Consider the following 15,461-nt stretch of genomic DNA (forward strand, 5'->3'; position numbering starts at 1 on the left):
CTTTAGTGCTTGCTACGGTGGTTCTTTAAATGCAATACTTGTGCTTCTCTGTATTTTTTGTTAACCTGTAATGTTCTTGCTGCACAGTGTTAAATCTGTATTTTATGCCCCATGATTTCTAGCTAGTTCATTTAGTTCCGTTTCCGGAGGTTGATGGAAGGAGGAGTTAATATGCTTGGCTTTCTAATGGGAGACATTGAGAAACATCATGCCTGTCTCGAACGTTACTGGCTCCCTAAGCCACACTGCAAGAAATATTACAGGCAACAGATAGATTCATTTTCAATTTAGACACCCATTATTTGCTGTTTACAGACCATTCCTAATTCTGCGTCCAGAATTTATGGTTTGTTCTGGCGATTATCATCACAGCAATCTCCTGCAACTCAGCTGTGCTTCATCGGGAGATTTGCACTGCTCTATCAGTCTTCCCTGACGTCTGGAACTGATATATAACACTGCGTCCAAATCACCCCAGCTCAGAGAGGCTTGGTTTATGACTCCCCAGATGTCCGTCTCTACTACTGGGTAGGCTAGTTTGCACAGTCTCAGTGGGGAGGAAAGTTGACCCTTGGGAAAGAGAGCAGTGGTCATTAAATAAATAAAAACCTAACATTTAAGACTCTGAACTCTCCCTGAACCAAAATAGATGATATCATTTATTAAGTTAAATTTACTGAGTTTTGTTCAGGGCTAAATAATAATGAAGCCGAGGTGTTATCTAGTTTTGCCTTGCAAACTTAAGATGAAGAGTGATGTATAAATCTCCTAAGAGATGGTAAAATAGCGGCAGTAACCGCTTCGGATTCATAAGCACATTTCAAATGGTTATTTTATAGCTTCCCTTTTGAATGTACAGTATCTAGTTTTGCCTCTCAGATATGCGGGCGTTTTCTAGGCTCTGTTTGATAGCATTAATTAAAGCTTACTGAAGGACCTTGAAATCTCTGTGCCTTGATCGTCTGCAGAAGAATCACTCACTAAATCTGCATATTTGAGAAGACGTGGTAGCACAAGTATCTATTACACATGCCATTGGCCAAATGATATTTCATTTCATTTTAAATGTTGCTGATTAGATTGAGAATGAGAATATCTTTTGCCACTAGCGCCTACCTACTTTTGTGCTTTTGCTGTGGCCCGTCACTTGCCCCTCCTCCCTTCCAGGAGAACTAGAGCTAACAAAGCTAGACAAGGGACTGGGCTTGGTCATAAAAGGGCTTCCTGTTCCTTTTTCTCTAAACTAAGGCTGTTCAGCACTTCCCTGAGAATTTACCTTCTGCCATGGAGGAGTGAGAAGGCAGAGAAACAGAGAGAAAAATTCATTCGAGATAGGGCTGTGAATGAGTCTTCCCCAGTTTGTGTATGAAGAAGGCTGCCTGACAGGAGCTGTGTCTTCAGGAGACAAACACAGTCAGCTTATAGCAACCCCTCAGAATAGCAACCAGAAAATAAATACCCCAACCTTACTCTCCTCTCATCTTCCTGTGCCTCCTACTGACCAAACCCACCTGAAGGCAGGGAACAAGGGAACATCTTTATAAAATCTGGGCTTAGAGTGTGATGAAAAATGGTAGTGAGTGGATCTGGAGGGGCAAATGGAAAAAAATCTGGCACCAGTGATTTCACGAGTTCCTTGAAGGTCCCCATTTCACCTGCAATTCACTTGATGTGAGTGATACTTCTCCTGCAGCTGCTTGCTTATTCTTAAATCCAGTCATCGATATAACTTAGCTTTATTTACTGATGGAGGAAATGATCTTGAACAAAAACCAAGCTGACCCCAGACCAGCTTTCTTTGGCAAGAGGTTCACCTCTGGACCACAGAAAATGTTCACACATTAGAATTCAGTCACCTCTTCTGTCTATTCATCAGCAACTAGCCAACCACCTCTTAGCAGGTAGATTTCTCAGGAGAGAGTTTACATTTGCCCACTGAATCTCAGCTGCCAGGGACTCATATTACACTTTCTAAATGGTCCCTTTTAGACTTGTGTGAACGAGGATGTAGGGGGAGGATGGGAATCTCAGATTAGCTTTGTCCATATGAATCCTCTCCTAAAAATCTTCCTCAGTCTCCACACATTTTGACCTTTATACCTTCATTATATATGTGAGGTTAATTATTTCTTTTGAAAATCATTATCTTGGTCTGGTACCTCAGTGTGAAATGCCGTATGTATATTTTAAATGTAATAGAGAGGAATGGAAAATTTCATATACCGGGTAGGGTCTGGGAGTGGGTGCATGGGAGGGACAGAATATTTTCAAGCAGGAGCCATTGGTGCCTTTCAAATTACACCACATGGATCAGTAGTTATTCTGACTGCACATAAATTAGATCTTGTTTATGAGACTTTTTTCTGTTAAAGATATAAGCACAAATCAAATTTCATAAAAAATAATATCTTTTCAATAGGCTAAGCAGACTTGATATAAAAGAATATGCCTATTTATAAGGAAATTTTAATTGTGAAGAAAATTATTACCTGCTAAAATTAATTTTAAAGAAAAAGAATTTTATAGGCTAAGTTTCTTCAAAGTGGAACCTTTCTTTAACTTTCCTCCATGCTGCAGAATCTGAAACTCTTTGAATTACGAGCCTTGGAAGTGCTAATTGAAGACAGCAATGATAGAAAGTATTTACTTTAATCAATAAAAAATAAATCCATTGTACTCTTATTTTATAGTGTTAAAAATAAACATGTCTGAAAGACACAGATTACAATTGATGGTGAAAGTGAAAACAGTAATCAAAATGGTGGCAATCTATGTGGTCTAGATTTCGTATGTATGGGCAATAGAAAAAATTAGACTGTAACTCAAACTCTGTAAAGATCACTGTTGGCTGAAGTTTGACATATTGAGTATAATTAAACTATGAAAACCTGGCTTAGGAAACAAAAGGAGTGGGAATTAGACTTAAGAAACTGTAGGAATGACAGACGATAAAATTTTAATGAGATCAGTATTGCTCTAATACTCTACCTCCCAAAGCATTGTAGAGACAGAAAAATTACTAGAGAACAGTGGTTCTGTTTAAAAGATGGAAAATAATTTATTTGGTCTGTGTGTATAATGCCATATCATTGCATATTAGACTCTGGTAGTGGTTTTGAATGTCATAAAAAAAAGCTTTTGCCATAAGAACTCAAGGTATAATTGACAACACAAAATATTGCATTCTTCCACTTTCTTACAGCCACTCTTATTTAATATCACAGTTGTTTTCTTCATGGATAGGCACTGTCATGAAGCTGGTGTTGGGTCAGGCATCACAAAATCAAAAGGATTTCTAGAATGAGCCATATCTCCTTCTGAAATATGCTAGCAACCTCTTACAATGACTCAATAAAGGGATTTTGGAAATTGAAATGTCAGTGAAGACATAATACACAATTTAACCATTAACTGAAATTAGAGGATTTGTGAACTTTGGCCTAGGTATCTATATTTTGTCTACATTGACTGTCCTGAAGATTATACTATTTGCAAGGGGTCCATGTCCTGTGTAACAAGATCTACAATCTTTTAGATGAAAATAGGCAAATCTTTTTCAGATAGATCTCTATCATGTTTCATATGTTAATTCATTCATCAGTTCAATCATTTTTTTTATTCATTCACATCAATAAACACTGAGCATCTATTATGGCCAAGCACTGGAAATACAGCAGTGAATAAAATAGTTTCTGCTCTTTACCCTCCGTGGTCTAACAGACAATTATTTTTATTGCTAATAATAAATACAATTTATTAAATGTCAGTTATAAGACAGTTATGGCCCTACATGTTTTATGTACATTAATTATCTCATTTAATTCTCACAACAACCCCTAAAGCAAGTATTGTCATCCTTATTCTATAGATGAGGAGACTGAAGCTTAGCTTACATAGCTGGTATTTGGTCACCTTGTTAATAAGTCTTGGAACTAAGGTTTGAAGAATATCTATCTGATTCCACTATTATACCAACTTTTAAAAGCAGTTTAACACAAATGCTATTTTAAATGCAATGCAATTGATATAATAAGTCCTGAACAAGCTGAGAAAATAGGTCCAGTTTCAAAAGCAGAGAAATTATTTCAATCTGTTTATATGTCAGCAGCACAATTAACTGATTTAGTCAATTTTGATGGTGAGATTAAGCAGATTTCTTATTTCATTGTTTTAAACCATTAATTCCCAAAGCTTTATATTTATTTAAACAGTTAGAAACAAAACACATGCACATACACACACAATCTGTGAGACTGAGAGAAGATTTTCTGTTATTCTGCTGTGTCAAATAAAAATGTTATGTTACCATTAAATAACCAAGCCATCACTTTATAAAAGAAATGACAAAAAATTTAACATAAAAGATGGAAATATGGTTAAATACCTTGATTATCTGTATTTTGTATTTTCACTGCATGAACCTGAGACATGCATTTAGGTACCTTTAATGTACACAATATCCTTGGATTCTACTCTGAACCTAAGTAAAACCTTCAATTTTGAACATTCTCCTTTTATTTAATAGTAACCATAGTGTGATTTATAGGAATAGTCACTGACCTAGGAGCTGGCAAGATCTGAAACCCATTAGAGCAGGGGTCACAGCAAATTTAGGTTAATGCTGAATCACTGAAATTAATAATCTCTATCTTTTCGATTTCTTTTTATTAAGAACAGTGTCAGTTCCAGAGTTTGCTGGGCTTGAGTGGAGGACAGTAAACTCTAGCAGCAAGAGAGGAAAACTGGGAGGCAGGGATTGAGACAAGTTATCACAAAACAGCTTGAAGTGAGAACAGTGAGTGAAAGGGCCAGTGATTAAGTATCAGGTTACTCCTGACTCTTTCAGTCACTTTCACTTCCAGTCACTTTCAAAGTTACTGGTTGGTCACTGGAGTGGATCTTTGCCTCTGCGCTTGCACATACGTATGACTGATTTTCCATGGCAACATCATTAAAGGAGAAGGCCATGGTTTATATCCATCTCTGAGATTCAAAGGAGGTGAGGAACATCACCAGTAAAACAATTTGAATGTTATTGCAGTGCAAACCCACAAATGTTTCTGTCATGCTTGGGGTATATCTGCTGAGATCATGGGATCTGGCATAGGCATCTCTGGTCTGAGAACACATGCACCAGGCTGCAGTGTCATGTTCTCAGTGCTTGACTAGACACTTACTAGACTATATATCAACAGAGAACTCTAGCACCTCTTGTTCTAAGAGCTGGGAGGGACTCTGGAGATAATTTAGTCTCATGGCCTTCTTTTACAGATGCAAAGAATAAGGACAAGAGAGGGGATTCAATTTAGTTAAGGTCACACAGGTTGCTTATTTCAAAACTCCCATTTTCTGATCCACATATTAGTTTCATCCTCACACCGAGTTTATGTTGTACCTTCTTGTAAAGAGTAATGGTAATAGTCTTTGAACAAAAACACTGATTGAATAAAATATTTGACAGCTAACAGGATGATTGTTAATTACCTTTTTAAAAAGATAATAATTTTTATTAATAAAACTTTGATTATTATTTACTATAATAAAAATGTGGTTAACCATTTTTCCATCTATGTATTTCATCCACAGCCATTAACTGAGTGCCAAACACTGAGTAGATACTAAGATTACAGACTTGGCAATTTAAAAGATGAGTCAGAGTGTAAATAAAAGATGACAAGAAGTTTCACAGGTACTATAATTAAAATATGTGGAGAAATTAGTGGAAAAACAGATGAGAGGGGTTTTTATTTTTATGTCTTATTTTTTTTTATTGTGCATTTTAGATTGAGGAGAGTCAGAAAAGATGACTTAGGCGCTTGGACTGAGTTTGAGTTATGAATTAAGAAATTTCCTGTTGAAAGAGAACTGATGAGGGCATTCCAAGATAAAGGTTTAGTGTTTTGAAAAGCATAGGGAAATCAGCTGGCTGGTGTAGTTGAGGAAATGCAAGTGTTAGTAACAACGGTGCCATTCTTGATAAGTACAGGAATAACTGCTGACATGTCTTGAGCCCTTACTATTTGCTATAACTTGTACATCCTTCATCTCTTTATTCCTTAGAGTAACCCTATGATATAATTGCTATATTATCTTCATTTTATTGGTAAGGAAACTAAAAATTTGAGAGATTAATTGTCCAAGGACACAAAGCCATCAAGCCACAGATTCAAACAATTTTAACTGACTCCACAAAATTCTATGCTACTCTGCTCATTATTTTTAAGATATAAATTTATATAAAACATTAATTTGGGTTTAAGTTACTGCTCATTCAAGTATGGTAGATAAAGTATGAGATTAGACTCAGTTCAGTTTGAGCCTACCACTTACTGTGTTTCCTCCTGGGGTAAGTATTTAAACTTACTGAGCTTCAGTGTCTTCATGCGCAAATGTGTGAAGAGTTATGGCGAATGGCATTTGAGAAGATACATGTAAAATACTTAGCTGTGGCAGACATTTGACAAAGTTGGTTCCCACTCACTTCCAGTTCCACCCCAGCAGGCAGCTACTTGGGGTGGCATTGTACTTTCCCAAACGATATGAAAGGTCAAGACACTTGAAATCTTCAACCTATTTCCCTTGATAGCTAAGTCATTCTGTTCTTATAAAGTTATTTTTAAAAACCTTATTTCAAATCTCAGAGTTAATTTTTTGTTTTAATTTCATTTTCATAGCACAAACCTTGCTTCAGAAAGATTTTTTAGGATACCGTGTTAAGAAGTTTTCCTGACATGCCACTCAGTACAGTGGCGGTCTAGAAGCTAATTCACTTTTCATTTATGTTCGTCTATTTGTATGTCTTTCATGCCCGAAAAATGTGGACTAGAATCTGTGCCTCTGCTATGTGTTAAACATAAAATATTTTTAAAGCTATTTCTGTAGAGAGGAACTAATTTAAGGGCATCATTCGTATTTGCCATGAAATAAAGATTTCCCATTTAAAGGGAAATGTGTCATTTTAAAAGGTTGAATAAAATGGCACACATTTAAAAAACAAAAACAAAAAGAAAACATAACAAAATAACAACAAAAACATTTTTTTCTTGCTTTTTAAACTCCATACAGAGCTCCTCTCTGCACTGATAACATTTTCTTTTGACTGTGAATTAGATAAATTTTCATTTGCTTTAAACCTCATGCCTTAGTATTTGAGACTTCCTAGTTTTTGTAAGGTCAGCATCATGGCCTTCCTAGTTCAAAAGTCTTCTTTTATTTGTACCAATGCAGATTTATATTATGCATGCATGTTTCCAACACATTTTTAACAGCTGTTTATGCAAGATATTGTACAATAAAAGTAACAGATTATTCTATAATTTTTAAAAGAGAACATGACCCTTTCATAGAATATGAGTTAGAAATATAGGAACAATTTGGGGCAAGCCTTCATTTTATGGGTGTGAAAAATAAGGTTTAGAAATGTTATGAGATTTGCCAAAGATTTGCCAAAGATTATCCAACCTTTCTTTCCTCTATTTATTCAACAAATAACTTCTGAGCTCCTACTATGTGCAAAGCACTGTGCTGGATGCTATGAGGGATAAATTACATGTGCAAAGTTTCTCTCCCTCAAGGACTGTAAAGTCTAGTGAGAGAGATTGTTCTCTCTTCTTCACTTGCCAGCATCTGCCAGTGTCATCCTACCCAGATTACTCATTCAGAGTCCTTAAGTCTATTATCTTCATCCTCACTGATGCTGAAAACTCAGCCTCTGTGCACCAGTGCTGAATGGAATCTTAGAGACAGAGTTTTGGGTGGAGTAGAAAAGAATAGCTTTATTGCTTTGCCAGGCGAAGGGGGCCACAGTGGGCTCGTGCCTCTCAAAACCGTGTGTCCCAACCCGGAGGGATTTGGTGAGGAGGTTTATAGCAATGGTTCAAGGGCAGTGTTGCTGATAAGGATCAGGGTGTGTGCAGGGCCTCCACTCCTTTAATCTGGCCTCACATGGTCTCCTAATTAGATTCTCTGGTTCCTTTAATCTGGCCTCAGGTGGCCTCCTGATGAGTTTCTCTAGGTTATCAAACTGTGACCTTCTCTATGGAACATCTTCCCTTTAGTAGGGGTTTTAGTTCTGCAGAAGAGCTGAAAGATATTGTTATGTGTATCCCTTGAGAGGGAACCAGGACCCTGCCCCAAGGCTGCACTATTGTTTCTTGACTGCTCCTCCCTTGTCTCCACATGGCATCCCTTCCCTGATTAGCAACTGTTTGAATCTGCCATTGGGAAATCAGGGAAGCTCATGGAGGCTGGAATCTATTCCCTACAAACAAGAAACAGGAGACACAGAAAGGCTTCCATGCCCAGGAGCCCCACAGGGTCCTGCTTGGTTTCATGACTGCCATTGCATGAATTTTCACACTTTTCATCTCTCCTGTGGGCTGTTGCTGGAACTGTCTTAACTTTTTGGCATGTGTCTGTTCTTAATCTCCTCAAATACATTGTGCAGACTCCAGCCAGACTGATGTGTTTGAAATAAAGATCTGTCTGTCACTCACCTGTTGTGAGTTCCCAAGTTGTGATTGTATAGCCTAGAAAATAAAAGATCCATTAAGGTATCTCATTAATGTTTGATGAGTAAATATGGGAGTAGATCCTGTGGGGCCTTGAACGCTATGATCAAGAGTTTGTTCTTAATTCCATTAGCAGTGGGAATAGAGTGAAGATTTTTAGAACAAAAAAGGGACAGAATTAGATCTCAATTTTCTTTACTAAACATCTTGAAGGTTGGGATTTTGTTTGTTTCTTGCTCATTATTTTATTCTCAAATAAAAGGTGACTTATGTAAAAGTAGGAACTCGTTATACATTTGAATAAACAAAGATATGTTTTAGAACAGTGCTGTTTAATACATCTTTCTGAGATAAGTATTCTGTATCTGTGCTGTACAGTACAGTAGCCACTAGACACATGTGGCGATTGCTCACTTTAAATTAAGAAACTGAGGAATTGAATTTTTAATGCTATTTAATTTTAATTAATTTACATTTAAATTTGAATAGCCACATATGACTGGTAGCTATCATATTGGACAGCCCAGTATTAGAAAGTTCTCCAGCAGGGTCCCAACAAGAAACAGATGGAACACTCAAATTCAGATAATTCAAGAAGAGTTTATTTATAAAGTGACTTTTTCCAAACGTGTGGGCAGCTTTAGGGAACCACATGAGAGAGTGCCGTTAACTGTGATAGTTATATGGGAGCAATGGTGAGGCAGAATTCATGGAAAGACTCATAGTTAAGATTATAAGTCTGGATCACATTGGGACAGTTTTTCTAATATTCAATAATAATTTTAATGAGATTTCATTGAATGAAGTCTATACTCAGAACTGTCCTTTTCAATATAGCTTTTCCTGGCAGTTTATTTACTGATGAAGAATGTGATTGCTTTCCCTATACAGTGCTGATCTGTACCGTGTTTTCTGAGTTTTTTTGCCCCCCCCCCCCCCTTTACTGTAAGTGGTACCTTTTCCATTAGCAGGGCTATGCTGACCTAATGATGGCTTCTGTTAAGGCTTCCTTTGAGGAGCATCTTCTCTTCTGAGCAAATGTAGGCAGGCTCTGACTGTTATCTGTGGTTATGTTTTAATATCCTGCCCTTTTTGTCCCTTACCTCAGCACACAGAATTCACCTTCAGTCCTAGCTCATTGCTTGATGATTTGTTAAGGCTTTGAAAACAGAAGGAATGAGGGCTTTTAAGCAGGATGGGGCTATTTCTCCTTGCTTTATTTATTTTTATGCCATGCAAAAGTAATAAAAAGGCATAAAATGGCTTGACTGAGCCAAATACATCTGGATAAATAGAGCAAGGACCCAGTAAAAATCTGGGGGTGAAAAAAAAAGAAAGGTGGGGGAGGGAGGCGGAGAGGCAGGCAAGAGAGAAGGGAAAACTGTATACTTCTTGAAATGAGAGTGACTTTCTTTTATTACCTGGAGAACAAAATGTCTTTGACCCAATGAAACCTTTTAAACTAAGGTGAAGCTCTGCGTAGAAATTAGGAAATCATCTTTATAGTCCTTATTTAATCTCTTCATGCTGTCACCCCCTGTCATCCTTTATTAAAGTTTTCTATGCCATTGCTGTTAGCTCCGCGAAGGTTGACATCTTTTAGTTGTTCTGATGAATCACATCACAGAAACTATTGAGTTTTTACGACCAGCTCAACAGAAGTCTTTCATATTATTCCTGATGCTTTGTGTGTGTTGGGGGTGGGAAGTGTCTCTTTGTCTGTCCTACTCCTGCCTCCTTTTGACTGTCTCTGCTTTTGTGAAGTGGAAAGAGACAACCAAGAGCTACCACTGCCTTAAACTGGAGAATAAGGGATAGATTCTTTAGGTAAAATGAGAACCTGTCTTACAGCCCGTTGTGTATCGGTGGCAATCCGAGTAATTGCTACCATTGCTTTATTACTCTGACATTCAGAATTTTCTCTCTCCTATTCCTCCCTTCCTCTTCTCCCCACTTCCTTCACTAGACAGTCTCCATCATGCACATGTTGCACACTCACTCTCAAAAAGAAAATGTGGTAAAGGACTTAATAGCCCTCTACTGTGTTTCCCCTTAGGAGGTATCTGGAGATGCGTGGGGTCAATTTTTGTCTCTCATAGTGCCTGGTCATTGTTATTGGAATTTAGTAGACAGGGGTCCCTGGATGCCACACATCTTGCAGTGTACAGAATGGGCTCAGATGATGGTGACTTTCCAATCATAAATATCATTAATGCTACTGCTGAGAAAAACTAGGTCTAACTGAAGTTTAGGTGGGTACCAACAACCTCAGCTAGTAGAGGATTTAGCTGTGCCTTGAGCAGATGCTAAAATCTCTTCCAGAATCTAGTAGGTTCTTAATAAAACTATGTTGTGTTTTGAATCAAGTTGTTCACTTATAAACTAGTCAACACTATTTAATAAGTTCTATACACGTTACTTTCAGGAATAAAAAAAAATTAAGATATACTTGCCAACATCAAGATTTTTAACAATATCGTAAAGGCGATGAACATGTACAGAAACTCAATGAGCATTTTAGGAAATTTTCAAAATGCTATTGGAAAAGGAGAGGTGAGGGTTTACTTTTGAGCAGAGTTGTTGGGGGTAACTCTGCGTGGAAACCATTGAGAAACAGGTAGGATTTTAATAGGGAGTTATTTTGGGAGACACTTGCTGTAGTCAGAGGTACATTATATGTAAGAACTTGGGAGAAGAGATAGAAATGTATAGAAATATTGTTACTGTAAAGGATAGTACTTGAGAAGATGTGGCAGAAGATAGGACTAAAAACATAGATTAGGATAGAGAATAGATGGTCTTGAATTTCTTTTAAAGGAGTCTTTCCACTTGAAGGTATGGATTTATGTGTGAGTTTAGCCATTGGGAGTAGTGTATGGCATGCTGCCTAATGGTCTATACTTTATTTCAATGTCCCTCTTCATAGGGTCCATACTATAAACTCCCTCAGGTATCAGCTGCTTAAAACTTGCCTTCCTGATTTTCAAATTCTCCTCTAAAGAGCTCTTTCAGTTTATTATTTTAAATGGTAGCAATATTCCTAGAGGTGAATCACATAATGATTTTTTTCAATCTCTTTTATATAAGATATCACTGAAAAAGTATGATTAGATTCAATTTGGTTGTCTCCCACAAAAGTAATATGTAGAAAATACCAACCAAGGTGACTCTCAGTGTGATTAATAGCCTAAAGATTTAGGTTAAGGATATAACAGAGAACTGTTCTGCTTAAAGGTGCTGCACAAATTATCTCAAAGAGCCAAAAACAGCGTCCAGTTTTTACTTGAAACAATTTGTTCTTGGAATATTGTCAGCTAAAATTGTGGTCAACTTTTGCAAATTGTATGAATTTGCACTGCATATTTTATTTAGTGTTAGCAAAACTCCAATATGGCTCTGCATAACTTACACAATACACCATGAAAATGACTTCAGAAACTCCCACAGAAGTTGACAAATTGGGCATCTAATGCTTTTAAGCTAATTGCATGCTTAGTGGTTAAAGAGTCGAGTTGTAAAGAGTGAAGATCAGGGTTTCTTGGAGATAATGCTCTGCCTACTGCCATACTGAATGCAGCCCAGCACTATATCAGAAATATTACAGAAGCTTAAAGAAGAAAATGATGTGAACTTTAATCAACATTTGACTTACTCGTAAGTGAAGTACTCATGAATCATATGCAATATCATAGCAGTTTTGAGACCTATTCTTGAATTTTCAAGCTGTTATTTTCAGGAAATTTAGAAAGCAAATTGCTAAGTGATAAAGAGTAATTTGATACCATTGCTTATGCCACTTTTTTTTTCTCCCTTGCAGACTGGAAAAAAGGAAAGGAGTAATACCTTGAATATTGCAATAGAAAACATGTGCAAGAAGACAAGAGACCTTCGCAGACAGGTGAGTGAGAAGAGAAACACGGAGACAAACACCAAGCAAAAGGAACCTTTTTTTCTTCTTTTTAAATTAATTTAGAACACAAAACAAGAACAATAAATATATACTTTCCACATTTACATACCTCAACTGTTTTTGTGGCAAACATAAAATAGAAGAAAGTGACTTAATATTAGGAAGAGTTACATTCAAATGCTGGCCCTGCCATCATCATCTGTGTGATCTCAGGAACAGATTTCACCTTTCTGAGCCTCTCTGAACCTATAAAATGGAATTAATAATACACGATAGGGCTGAAATGCCTCTGAGTGCCTGGTACATAGTAAATTTTTAGAGAATGTTGGTAAATTGATTCTATTACATTAAAGACTGAGTTTATTATCCAAACGCTTAGAACAAACAGTTAGCAATTAAGAGACCCTACCAATTTCCCCTTCTAACTCTTTTTAGGATGCTTCAAAAATTAGTTTCTGTTTAAGTTAAGGCTACTTTTAACCTTAGGTCATCAGGAACATAGGATTAGAAAGGATTTCATTAAATAATTTAGAAGTCTAGTGTTATGCCACAAGTTCAAATTTTTTCCTCCAGAAATATGAAGATTTAGCTATTTTCAAAGACCTTTGCTTTCCATTCCTTTCCACTGTTTAATAACCGGAGTTCTTTTTCATGTACAGCTTTAACTTGGTCACTATTAACACATAAAAGTGGGGCAAAAACTTTTCAACCATAAACTATTAATGCAATATATTATTGTAGTTTAATGGGAAGATTTAGCAAAATGGCCTGAGCAATGTTTTAATTCAGAAGTAGATTTGGAAGTGGAATAAATAGGGATCCCCAGCCAGGTAATATTAGTTGTGTAAAAGCACAATTTTGAAGGCTGGGAAAATTCCAGTTTCTCACCTTTATGGCCTTAATGGGAATTCTCTTTCTACTGTCAGCACTTAAAATCATGGAATGTTAAGAGTTGGAAGGAACTTAGCACAACCTGTCTCATGATGCAGATGAGAAAGCAGGTTAGTGTAGTGAGGTGACCCACCTAAGGAGGAAGGGGACTGAACCTACACCCAGTCATAACCTACACCCACTTCAGGAACTCTCACCCTCAGGACTGTCCTCCCTGTTAGTTGTACGACTTTCATTCTCTACCTTCTTCAGTATTTCTACCCCATCTGCTCCTCCCAAGACTTGGAAAAGTTGTTACTATGAGCTATTAACAACTGTGTCTTTCATTCTGGTGTCATCCCTCTAGATTTCCTTCAACAAAGTTATGCACAAAGACCTGATGTACATTTATACCTCCAATGCTTTTGGAATCATTATTTTTCTTAAAAAAAAGTTAAAATAAAGCAATCCTTTGTGTGTAGGATTACCAGATTTAGCAAATCAAAGTACAGGATGACCAGTTAAATTTGAATTTCAGATTAACGGCAAACAAATATTGCATGGGAACATAATTATGTATAAAAAATAGTTGCATTGATCTGAAATTCAAATTTAACCAAGAATCTTGTATTTCATCTTGCAATCTTACTCTGATTTCCACCTCACATCATCAGTGAGACAGAGAAACAGCAAGGGGATTACTAATACTTTTCTTCATAGTGAGAGGATGTTTCTAGCTCCTAGAGAACTACTGTGTTCCAGAGTTATGAAAATTCCCTGTGGTTTCACAGGTCACATCTTCATTTTTTTGGTTAAGTATTGCTGCTTAACAAACCACCATAAACAATAGCAACCATTTTACTGTTTCATGATTCCATGGGTTGGCTGGGGTGCGGGTGGGGCTGTTAGGGGGTCCATTTCTGTAGTATTTTCACTTGTGGTCTCGCAGGTAGTGGTAGTTCAAATGGTGTCTGGGTTCAGGGCTTGGTATTTGAGGCCTCAGTTCTTCTTCTTTTTCTCTCTCTCCACGTGGTGTCTAATCCCCTAAGGCCCCCATTCATGTGGCTTTTCTCTCTGTCAGGGGAGCCTGGATTTCTTACATGTTGGTTCAAGGCTCCAAGAAAGGAGAGATGCAAGTTGACAGGCTTTCTTAATGCCTGAGCTCCAAAGTCACTAGGATGTTTTTGCCTCTGCATTCTATAGATCAGAATACTACAAACCCTGCTCCAGGTCTACAGGACAAAGTAAAAGCACTATCTATTATGGGAAAAGTGGCATGTGTCTATAGGAAGATGGGATTGTTAGGAGCTGTCTTTGGAGACATCCATGGTCTTCCGTGTGAGTTGAGGTAGTTGCTATGATTTGTTCTCAGTATCCACACTTGCCTTCCCAAGAACTTCATTTTCCATCCCGATGTTTATGCTTGTGGCAATAATACAAACTAGTTTAAACAACATGAGTCATCTCCACCTCTTCTTGCAAAATTTATTAAGCAGTTTGTTTTAAGCACCCTCTATATACTGTACTTTTCACACAGGAAGGAGAAAGTCCCTATCCGTACAGTGTTTTTCGTTGGAATATTTAATGTTCTTTTCTTATTCTAGATATGTGTTTGTTTGTTTGTTTTTAGTAGGAAAAAAGCAAACAAAGCTTATCTCCCTGCTCATTCATCTTAATTCCTTTGCTTACCCATGGCTTGTCCATTGGTAACACAGAAGCATTTTAGCTCAGAGAATCAATGGACTTCATCTGTGAGGAATGAGATAGATTTCTTAAACATAGCTGGGAAGAAGCAAATTATACATTTTGGGGTAATAACATGAATGTCCTACAGGTGATTTACTGTTTTTTTGTTTCAAATAAACAAATTGTCTTTTCTTGCTCTGTGACTTCATTGCCTGTTGCACTAGAGAGCAAAGACAAAAGTCCTTGGCATTGTGTTTCAGAATTTCTATAATTTGGCACCAACTTAATCCTCATAATTTTTTTTTTGTTTTGCTATAAACTTTATTTATTTTTTAATTTAATTTCTTTTTTACATCTTTATTGGAGTATAATTGCTTTACAATGGTGTCTTAGTTTCTGCTTTATAACACAGTTAATCTGCTGTACATATACATATATCCCCATATCTCCTCCCTCTTGCATCTCCCTCCCACCCTCCCTATCCC

At 37.0% G+C, this 15,461-nt stretch overlaps 1 protein-coding gene across 3 annotated transcripts in view; it reads left to right on the forward strand.

The window, feature by feature from the left end:
- CTNNA3 (catenin alpha 3) overlaps positions 1-15,461 on the forward strand; it is a 1,789,299-nt gene that overhangs the window by 972,640 nt on the left and 801,198 nt on the right. For all 3 annotated transcript variants that reach the window (XM_007167816.2, XM_007167818.2, XM_007167817.2), the window contains one exon: positions 12,328-12,408. In XM_007167816.2, coding sequence (XP_007167878.2) covers positions 12,328-12,408 — 81 coding nt within the window. The remainder of the gene's footprint in view (positions 1-12,327; positions 12,409-15,461) is intronic.

This window comes from Balaenoptera acutorostrata, chromosome 16 (genome assembly GCF_949987535.1).
Source record: "Balaenoptera acutorostrata chromosome 16, mBalAcu1.1, whole genome shotgun sequence".
Lineage (NCBI taxonomy): Eukaryota > Metazoa > Chordata > Mammalia > Artiodactyla > Balaenopteridae > Balaenoptera > Balaenoptera acutorostrata.